Source organism: Protobothrops mucrosquamatus, unplaced genomic scaffold (genome assembly GCF_001527695.2).
Source record: "Protobothrops mucrosquamatus isolate PMUCROS unplaced genomic scaffold, P.Mucros_1.0 scaffold3979, whole genome shotgun sequence".
In the NCBI taxonomy this organism is placed as follows: Eukaryota; Metazoa; Chordata; class Lepidosauria; order Squamata; family Viperidae; genus Protobothrops; species Protobothrops mucrosquamatus.
This window is the reverse complement of record NW_015389917.1, coordinates 26,302-35,798: the sequence shown is the minus strand read 5'-3', so window position 1 is coordinate 35,798 and position 9,497 is coordinate 26,302. Positions and strand designations below refer to the sequence as shown.

Sequence of the window (9,497 nt, the reverse complement as noted above, 5' to 3'; positions counted from 1 at the left end):
TCCTTCCTTCCTTCCTTCCTTCCTTCCTTCCTTCCTTCCTTCCTTCCTTCCTTTCCTCCCTCCCTCCCTCCCTGTTTGGTCAGCTGCTTTCAGGCCCTCCAAAGGGCAGAGGAAAGCTGCATGAAGGAAGGAAGCCACAGCCTCTGGAGAGCAAAAGGCTTCTGAGATGCCCAAGGAGCCTTCGCTTCCCCTCCTCCTCCTCCTCCTCCTCCTCCTCCTCCTCCTCCCCCCTCCCCCTCCTGTGTTTTGGGGAACTGGCTTAAATCCTGGGCAGGGCAGAGAAGCGCAGAAGAGCCTTCGCTCTGCTCTCTAGGCCATTGCAGAGGGCCTGGGTCTTGTCTCACCCTCTTGGGTGTTCCACCCCCACCAGTGAAGGTTCTCCTGCGGCACCTTTGGGACCCCCAACCCTTCCTCCTCAGCAGGGGTCATGCCCAGCCTCCCCCTCCCCCCCTGGCAATCGCCCCCCAAGCGGCTTCTCCTCACCTGCCTCCAGAGGCTTCGTGCCGGGTGCCTGATGAACCTGTTGCCCAGGTCGTGAGTGACGATGGTCTCCTCCAGGTAACTGCAAGGTGGGCAACGGCTGAGCTGCCTGCCCAGGACCCCCGCATCCTCCACCCAGGGGGGGGGAGACCTGCCCGTCACTCCCAGGAGCCAAGGAACCCCGGGGGGGGGCAGAGGAAAGTAGGGCAGCCTGCAAACCGCCAGGTCCTCACCTGTACTTTCCTGGCACCCCCCCAGCGCAGGGGGCATAGAGGTTGTAGATGTTGAGGCCCGATTCGTCCACAATCTGGATCACCTCGACCATCTGTGGGGAACAAGAGAGCGGGTTGACCTCTCCCCTGCCACACACCCCCCCCCCCAGGCCCAGCCCCGGTGGTCCTCCCCACTCACCGCAGACGTGCAGTTCACATTTGTGCTTTTGTGGAAGTCGCACTTCTCCTTGGAGCAGCAGTAGCGCTGCAGGTCGTCCCAGAGCCTGCGGGGGGGGGGGAGAAGCAGAGGGTCCCTCAGCCGCCTTGGGGGCCGCAGCGCCCACCCCGCCCCTCCTCCTCCGGGCCCCGGGCAGAGGCTCACCTTTTGCCCAGCAGGCCGTGATAGTAGGCGAAGTAAACCAGGGAGTTGTCGTTGGTCTCGTAGCAGGAGAGCCCGTTGCCCACCGAGAGGCCCTGAAACGCACGCCCAGTGACGCCCAGCAGCCCCTCACCACCATTCCCTTCCCTCCCCCACCCACATGCCCAAGAGGAGCTGACTGGCTGTTGGCGGCCAGGCACTCCCCAGGGCAGGGAAACGTGTGTGTGTGTGTGTGTGTGTGCGCGCAGGCGCACCGGCTGAGGAAACTTGCACCACGCCCTGGTTTTGCTTCTCCAAAAGAGCAGCTCAAGGGAGGCCCAGGAAGAAGCAGCGACTGCCGCTCCTGCTGCTGGCAGAATTCTGGTCTTGCCAGTCTGCAGAGCTGCCCAGTGCTGGGGGGCAATGCCGCCGGGCAGCCCTGCGGCCACCACCCGATTCCCTCCACGCCCACTTAATGCCAGGCTCCAGGGGAGACTGCTCCGGGGCCTCAGGGGCCTGGCACACCCACCTTCAGCTTGAGGCTGGCGTCCTGCATGACCCACTGCGCCAAGGTGGGGATGTAGACCCCGCCATAGCTTTCCCCGGACAGGTAAAGGTCTTTGGGCAGGTGCTCCGGAAAGAGGCGGAAGAACTCCTTCAAGGCCAGGTAGTTGACGCGGGCCACCTGCAGGCGGAGAGAGAGGCACGTGCCAGGCCCAGAGGCAGATGGGGCAAGGAGGGCAGAGCTGCGGGCAAGGGCCGGCACCCACCTCTGTGTCGTTTGTCCGATACTCTTGGGTGTCCGAGTAGGAGTAGCCGACGCCAACCGGGGACTCCAGGTAGAGGATGTGAGCGAGCTGGAGGGAGACAAGGGGAGGGGTGAGGCTCCACGGTGTGTGTGTGTGTGTGTGTGTGTGTGTGTGTGTGTGATCCTGCCACTGCCTCTCATGCCTTCTGGGTTGGGAGGGGCAGGAGGTGCTCCAGCCAAGCTTTCAGGGCTGGGGGGGGCTCACCTTATTCCAGCTGTATTCATTATACGTCAAGGTGGCTCCGTCTGGCTGGACCTAAATGGGAGCAAGTGACCCTCCTCAGCGAAGACCCCCAAGAATGCCCACAGCCTCTGCCTGATGCCCAGGGCTCTCTGGCCCCCTGAGCACCTCGGGAAGGCACAGGAGCCCCTGCCAGGTGAGGCAACAGTGGCAGGGGGGGGAAGTGTGACCTCACAAATGCGAGAGACACAAGAGCCGGCCCTTCCAGCTGCCCCCCCTCTCCCCGCCCCCCGGGGAAGCAGAAGGGAAGCTGCCCCAGAGCGACAGCGGGGCGGAGTGGACCGGGGAGGGGGGGGGCTTCTGCCTCCCTCCCCGCATCCCTACGCGGCCCCGGAGAGGGCGGAGCCCCCGGGGAGGGGGGGCTACTGACCCTGAAGGGCCCGTGCTCGGTCAAAAGGCCGGCGATGGAGCTGCAGCCGGGACCCCCGTTCAGCCAGAGCACCAGCGGCTTCTCCGCGTCCGCCTCCTCCGCCTCCACGAACCTGCGGAGAGGAAGCCGCGTCGGAGGGGCCGCCTCGACCGGCCCTGCCCTGCCCTGCCTGCCCCCCCCCCACCGCCGGCCCGCCGCCCGCCTACCAGTAGTGCAGGTGCTTGTCGCCGTCCACGCTCAGGTAGCCCGTGTACTGCTCGAAGGCCGCCTGCTTGGGCAGCCCCGGCAGGAAGCCGATCGCGTACTTGGAGGAGGGCGAGCCGGACCGGGCGGCGGCGGCGGCCACGGCAGCCAGGAGCATCAGCAGCGGCGCGAGAGCCATCTGCGGGGAAGCGCCGGGCGGGCGGTCAGGAGCCTCCGGGGGGGGGGCTCCTGCGGGAGGAGGCTGTCCGCCCCCCGCCCGGCTCCCTCCCTCCCTCCCTCCCGAGTCCCGGGGGTCCCGCCAGCCGCGGTTCCGGGGCCGCCCCTCCGCGGCTCCCGGCGGGGCTCACCTGGCCACGGGGTGGGGGGGCTCCTCTTGCTCCAGCAGCGGCGGCTCCTGCAGCGGCGACCGGGCGCACGTGATTGCCGCTCCCCGCCGGGCCCTGGTCACTTGACGGGCGGGGCGGGGCCCGGAGCCAGCAGCGGCCAATCGGGGCGGCGCGCCACCTCGCCCCGCCCCCGGGAGGGTCCTGGCCCCGCTGCAGAGGCGACGGCGGTGGAGGAGGGGGAGGAGGGGGAGGGGGAGGAGGGAGCGGCGCCGGGGCGGCGGCGGGGCTGAGTTGAACCCCGGAGCCAAGGCCTGCGGAGCCGCCCCCGCGCCCCCCCGCTTGCAGCCCCAGAAGCCCCGCAGGCTGCCTGCCCCCCCCCCACCATGCCTGCTCCCCCAGCGCCGGGCCGGGCCGGAGGGGCTGCTGCTCCGCGGCGCCCCAGAAGCTCCGGAGACGCCGCGGGTGGGAAGGGGGGAGTCGGGGGGGGGGCAGGGACGGCTGCTTCGGCCTTGACCGGCGGGGTCCAGCGCGGAGGGGCCGGGGGCCGGACAGCTAGTCGAGTCCGGCTGGCCCAGGCGCCCCTTTGCTGCGGCCCCGGAGTGGAATGGGGCGGAGGGGGGCGCACGCAAGAGCGAGGCCCCTGGAAGCCAGCCCCCCCCCGCGGACAGGGCGAAGAAATTTGGGGGCTTTGCTTGGACGAGAAGAGCCGAAGGTGCTTCTTTCGCGAGGCAGCTGCGCTTCCTTGTTTTTCGCTGAAGACGTTTCGCTTCTCACCCCAGAAGCTTCCTCGGCTCTGCCTGGATGGCGGGGAAGGGAGGGATTCGGTCAGAGCCGAGGAAGCTTCTTGGGTGAGAAGCGAAACGTCTTCAGAGAGAGAGAGAGAGAGAGAGAGAAAAGAAGCATCTGTGGGACAACGAGGCCCCGCAGGACGGAGAATTTCCGGAGACGTTGGAGGAGAAGACCGGCTCAGGCCGGGCACAACCGCTCCGAGCGTCCGGCTAAGCGGCCGCTGAAGTCCGGCGGCGTGTCGGAGCTGCTGCTGGAGCCTCCCGCCTGCACCGGCTCCCGATGCCCGGGCCAGACTGGGATTCCGAGGCGCCGGGCTCTTTTCCTGGGCCTACCGCTGGCGCCCCCCACCCCATCTCGGCGGGGCACAGTGGCGCGTTCAGGGGAGACGGCTGTGTGTGTGTGTATCTGTGTGTATGTGTGTCCTGTCTTGCTCCCGGCAGCGCCTGGCGCTAGGACCCGACCGGCTGCCCGCGGCCCGGCTCTCCCTATTTGGACCCGGCCGTTCCCGGAGGGCGTCCGCCCCCCTCGCAGCCCCCTTCAAATAGCCTCCGCTCGGGCCGGAGGGATCCGAGATGGCGGCCGCGCGCCCCCCGCCCACCCGGTTCCACGCGGTCCACGGGGCCAACGTGCGCGTGGACGCCTCCGGCACTCGGGCCACCCGCGTGGAGAGCTTCGCCCACGGGCTGTGCTTCAGCCACCGGCCGCTGGAGCCCGGGCAGATCTTCCTGGTGGAGATCGAGGAGAAGGAGCCCGGCTGGTGCGGCCACCTGCGGGTGGGGCTGACCGCCCACGACCCCCGCAGCCTGGCCCCGGTGCCCGAGCACGCGCTCCCGGACCTGGTCGGCCTGGGGGACAGCTGGGTCTTCGCCATCACCCGCAACCACAACCGGGTGACCGAGGCGCCGGCCGGCGGGCCGGGGCTCCTCCGCGGGCCCCACCTGCTCATCGGGCCGGTCCGCATCCCCCGCGACAAACTGGTGGGCCGAAGCCGGCCGGGCCGCTACAGCCACATCCTGGACGAGCTGTACAAGACCAACGTGCTGCCGGCCACGGCCCGGAAGAGCCGGATCGGGGTGCTGTTCGCGCCGCAGCCGGACGGGACGGCCGACATGCACATGGTCATCAACGGGGAAGACATGGGGGCCAGCGCCAGGGGTCTGCCCGGCTCCCGCCCCCTCTACGCCGTGGTTGACCTCTTTGCTTCCACCAAGAGCGTCCGGATCATCCAGGTGGAGTACGGCTGTAGGTATTGCCCAGCGTGTCCAGGGAACCCCCTATTCCCCCCCCCCCGAAGCTTAGACCCCAGGCCCAGCTAGATCAGCCAACGGGGGGCTGCTGGTTGGCTAGAAGTAGCCAAGGCCTGTGGGGTCCAGCTTGGGTTTTTTTGAAGGTCAGGGCTACACCGACCCATGGTGAGCACGCAGAGACCGGTTGCAGAAATGGGGCATGTCTAATCTAATGAAAAGAAGGACTGGGGTGTGTGTGTGTGTGTGTTGATATAATAGCAGTCTTCCAGTATTTGAGGGGCTGCCACAAGGAAGAGGGGGTCAACCTCTCCTCCAAAGCATCGGAAGGCAGGACAAAAAAAAAGGGTTGGAAACTGACCAAAGAGAGAAGCAACCTGGAATTAAGGAGACATTTCCTGACAGTCAGGACAATTAGCCAGTGGAACAACCTGCCTCCAGAAGTTGTGGGTGCTACATCGCTGGAGGTTTTCAAGAAGAGGTTGGATAGCCATTTGTCTGAAATGGTATAAGGCAGGGGTAGGCAACCTTGGCTCTTTTACGACTCCTGGACTTCAACTCCCAGAATTCCTGAGCCAGCATAGCTGGCTCAGGAATTCTGGGAGTTGAAGTCCAGGAGTCGTAAAAGAGCCAAGGTTGCCTACCCCTGATTATTATAAGGTCTCCTGCTTGAGCAGGGGGTTGGACTAGAAGACCTCCAAGGTCCCTTCCAGCTCTGTCATTTTATTATTCCGAGTTAGCCCAGGCGAGAGAGAGAACCCAATCCCAGCGAGAACCTGGCAGTATGTCCCCAGCCAGAGCTGTGGGTGATGGGTTCATCCTGGAGGAAAGAGATCTGGGCCCCAAACTGGTGTTAGAAACAGGAAGTCAAAAGGTTTGAGTGTCCCTGGTGTAACTCTGTGAAGACACCTGACCAGAACAATGCAACTACCACAGAAGCAGGAAGTTCTTGCATCATCAGACGGCTTTGAGTAAGTCTGCCCTTCCCCCGCGTAAGATCAGTGACAGTCCTCCTACACCTTCGATGGAACAATGAGAAGGGCTGGTCTGGTCCAGGTGCTTCCAGAGGGCTAGAACGTGATTTAGGAATACCAGGGATTACCCTGGTCCCGCAGCTGAGGATCAAACCGTCTTCTGGCATCTTGCCGATTAATACAGTATGATGATGGAAATTGTGATGGACCACAATTCGGCTATGAACATCCAAGAATTATTGGGACAATAACTTGGTTAATCTTTAAATCTCTCTGTCCTTTGTGCTGCAAAAGCCTAATGTGGCTTTGACCCCTGTGGAGATTTTAAAAACAGGGCTAAAATAAAAATATATAAAATTAAATTAAAAAAAAGAATAGATGGGGTCAGGGGATCATGACTGCAAGCATGATTAACCGTAACGGATGTTCACATGCATGTCTGAGAAAACAGGAGTTCAGAGCAGTCAACCATGACAGAGGCCCATTATTTCTGATTTCTTCCCTCTAAGCCAGGATTGGTGGGGGACAGTTGGAATGGCCAAGAGTGAAGGACTCTGGGAGATGAAGTTCAGCAACATTTGTTGTGCCAAAAGTGCTTTTTCACCAGGCAACTGGACTTTCTTTTTTGTCACTTCGAAGACGTTTCGCTTCTCATCCAAGAAGCTTCTTCAGCTCTGACTGGAGGGTGGGGAATGGAAGGATTTATATTTATATACATCACCGACCCCTGGATTCCTCCCGACTTTGATACACACCCATGGCAGCCCCTCAGTTCCTTTTAGTCCTTTTACTCCTAATCAGAACAACAGAAAAAACACAGAGTTGGAAGGGATCTTGGAGGTCATCTAGTTCAACCCCCTGCTCAAGCAGGGAACCCTACACCATTTCGGACAAATGGCTGTCCAGTCTCTTCTTAAAAGCCTCCAATGATGGAGCACCCACAGCTTCTGGAGGCAGGTTGTTCCACTGGTTAACTGTTCTCACTGTCAGGAAATTTCTCCTTAGTTCTAGGTTGTTTCTCTCCTTGGTTAGTTTCCATCCGTTGCTTCTTGTCCTGCCTTCAGGCGCTTTGGAGAATAGCTTGACTCCCTCTTCTTTGTGGCAGCCCCTGAGATACTGGAATACTGCTATCATGTCCCCCCTCGTCCTTCTTTTCACTACACTAGCCATATCCAGTTCCTGCAACCATTCTTCCTATGTTTTAGTCTCCAGGCCTTTAAATCATCTTTGTTGCTCTTCTCTGCACTCTTTCTAGAGTCTCAACATCTTTTTTACACTGTGGTGACCAAAACTGGATGCAGCACTTCACGTGTGGCCTCACCAAGGCCTTGTAAAGCAGTACTGACACTTCACGTGATCTTGAATCTGTCCCTCTGCTAATGCAGCAGGATATTTGAGGTTTTGCATCTTGCTGCTTTCATGGGTTCACATACACACCCAGGAAACCCTCCCCCCCTCAGGCAGCCCGGCCAATGTCTGCCCTTGAATGCTCACTGTCTGTGGAGTTGTTACTTTGGGGAGCAGTGGGGCTGAAGGTGTGTCATACCTACCCTGTCTTGGCTCCTTAGGAAAGAAAGACCCCCGACTCTGTTTGTGTGAAAGGTATACCGTTACTAAAGATCAAGTGGTTACAGTAGAGCTAGGCCAGAACTAAGATTTACGTGCGAAGGTTCCCTAGTTAACTTTCCCTTCCCTTCCCCCTTGTTATCTCTCTGTGGAGTTGTTACTTTGGGGAGCAGTTACATCCTAAGAGTTTGTTTTGGTCCCTGCGCTGGAAGGCTGGATGGTGAGCCTGCTGCTTCCCCTTCCAGTCCTCTGGTTTTGGAGCAATGAGTTGATGTCTCAGGACGGCTTGATGCAAAGTTTCGGTTTCCCCCATTCCCCTTGAGCACAGCAATTCCCTCCCCCCCCCCCCAGTTTATGGCAGGCTGGCATCTATTAATGCGAGGCTGAAGCACAGGATGGCAGTTCCGACAAGGTGTTGGGCTGGGACCGGGGAGTCCAGGATCCGTGGTTCCTCAGCCACAGAAACTTCCCAAGGGCTGTTGATGAGCCCAGCCCCCACCTCACACAGGGTGGGGAGTTAGGGAGAGAGAGAGAGAGCACTAAATGCATTTTGCTATTTAAATGGTTTTACTAATCATCCCAAATATGCTTTTTCACGAGGCAACTGGACTTTCTTGTTTTTTCTTTGAAGACGTTTCGCTTCTCATCCCAGAAGCTTCTTCGGGTTCTGACCAAATGGTGGGGAATGGAAGGATTTATACTCCTTGCAGAGAGCTGGTCCTTTGCCTTTTTTTGGAGGCCATCTGTGTCAAAACTGAACAGCCCTCTCTGAACAGAGGGGGAGGGATAGATCCTTTTACTAATCCTACTGGCTTTAATTTTAAGCAGTGTGATTGAAGGATAAAACAATAATTAGAAAGGAGGAAACACATTTATCTCTTAATTGCCTAGTGTTTCTTAAGACGTGATGACTCAGTCATGTTTCGTTTTCCCATGCCGAAATAATGGCTGCAGAACCGCTCAAATCCCAAGGGAGAAAAGGGACAGGTGTCCCGGATTAGGGGCACGTGCAGGGCTGGGTTGCTCCCCTTAACATGCAGGTGACATGTCAGGAGCAGCATCGCCCGGTCTGTCCCCTTCCTTGTTCTTGGCAGCCTCGACATTTTGCCTGCTTTAATTTAAAGCAGTTTTAATATTTAATATTTAGAAATACATTTTAACTTATTTTTAGCGGGGCTCCTAAAGGAATCTCAGCAAGAACTGGCATGGATCACCTAGAGCCTGTCCAATCAACTGGCTGGGCTAGGGGTGGATAATATTATTAATGTTAATGTTAATGTTAATGTCAATGCCAACGTTAACATTAACATTAATATTAACATTAAGATGATAATGATAATGATAATGATAATAATAATAATAAAGTTGGAAGGGACCTTGAAGGTCATCTAGTCCAACCCCCTGCTCATGTTAATGTTAATGTTAATGTCAATGTTAATATTAACATTAACATTAATATGATGATGATGATGATGATGATGATGATGATGATAATAATAATAATAATAATAATAATAATAATAATAATAATAATAATAATAATAATAATAATAATAATAATAAAGTTGGAAGGGACCTTGGAGGTCATCTAGTCCAACCCCCTGCTCAGGCAGGAAACCCTAAACCATTTCAGACAGATGTCTGTCCAATCTCTTCTTGAAGACCTCCAGTGTTGGAGCATTCACAGCTTCTAGAGACAAGTAGTTCCACTGGTTAATTCTTCTCACTGCCAGGAAATGTCTCCTTAGTTCCAGGTTCTAGTTAAGGCAAACCATTTAGGTTTTTCGCTCTTGATTGAGTGGGTGGCTCAGGCGATGGGATTGGTAAAAGGAGAAAATGGTAAAATGGTAAAAAAAACCCATGAATTAGAAATGAAAGAAAGAAAACAGAGGAAGGGGATTGATTTGAACCAAGTAGGTCTGCTA

General features: G+C 58.1%; 2 protein-coding genes across 2 annotated transcripts in view; one reads left to right on the top strand and one right to left on the bottom strand.

The window, feature by feature from the left end:
• CTSA (cathepsin A) overlaps positions 1 to 2,851 on the bottom strand; it is an 8,787-nt gene extending 5,936 nt beyond the window's left edge. Inside the window, exons 1-9 of the mRNA XM_015827825.1 lie at positions 2,676 to 2,851; positions 2,470 to 2,581; positions 2,064 to 2,114; positions 1,821 to 1,907; positions 1,580 to 1,735; positions 1,075 to 1,166; positions 892 to 976; positions 714 to 805; positions 484 to 562 (exon numbers count right to left, since the gene is read on the bottom strand). Of these exons, the coding sequence (XP_015683311.1) occupies positions 484 to 562; positions 714 to 805; positions 892 to 976; positions 1,075 to 1,166; positions 1,580 to 1,735; positions 1,821 to 1,907; positions 2,064 to 2,114; positions 2,470 to 2,581; positions 2,676 to 2,851 (930 nt within the window). The remainder of the gene's footprint in view (positions 1 to 483; positions 563 to 713; positions 806 to 891; positions 977 to 1,074; positions 1,167 to 1,579; positions 1,736 to 1,820; positions 1,908 to 2,063; positions 2,115 to 2,469; positions 2,582 to 2,675) is intronic.
• A 1,509-nt stretch (positions 2,852 to 4,360) lies between these two features.
• The window catches only part of NEURL2 (neuralized E3 ubiquitin protein ligase 2), a 9,943-nt gene continuing 4,806 nt past the window's right edge, over positions 4,361 to 9,497 (top strand). Inside the window, exon 1 of the mRNA XM_015827824.1 lies at positions 4,361 to 5,030. Within this exon, the coding sequence (XP_015683310.1) occupies positions 4,361 to 5,030 (670 nt within the window). The remainder of the gene's footprint in view (positions 5,031 to 9,497) is intronic.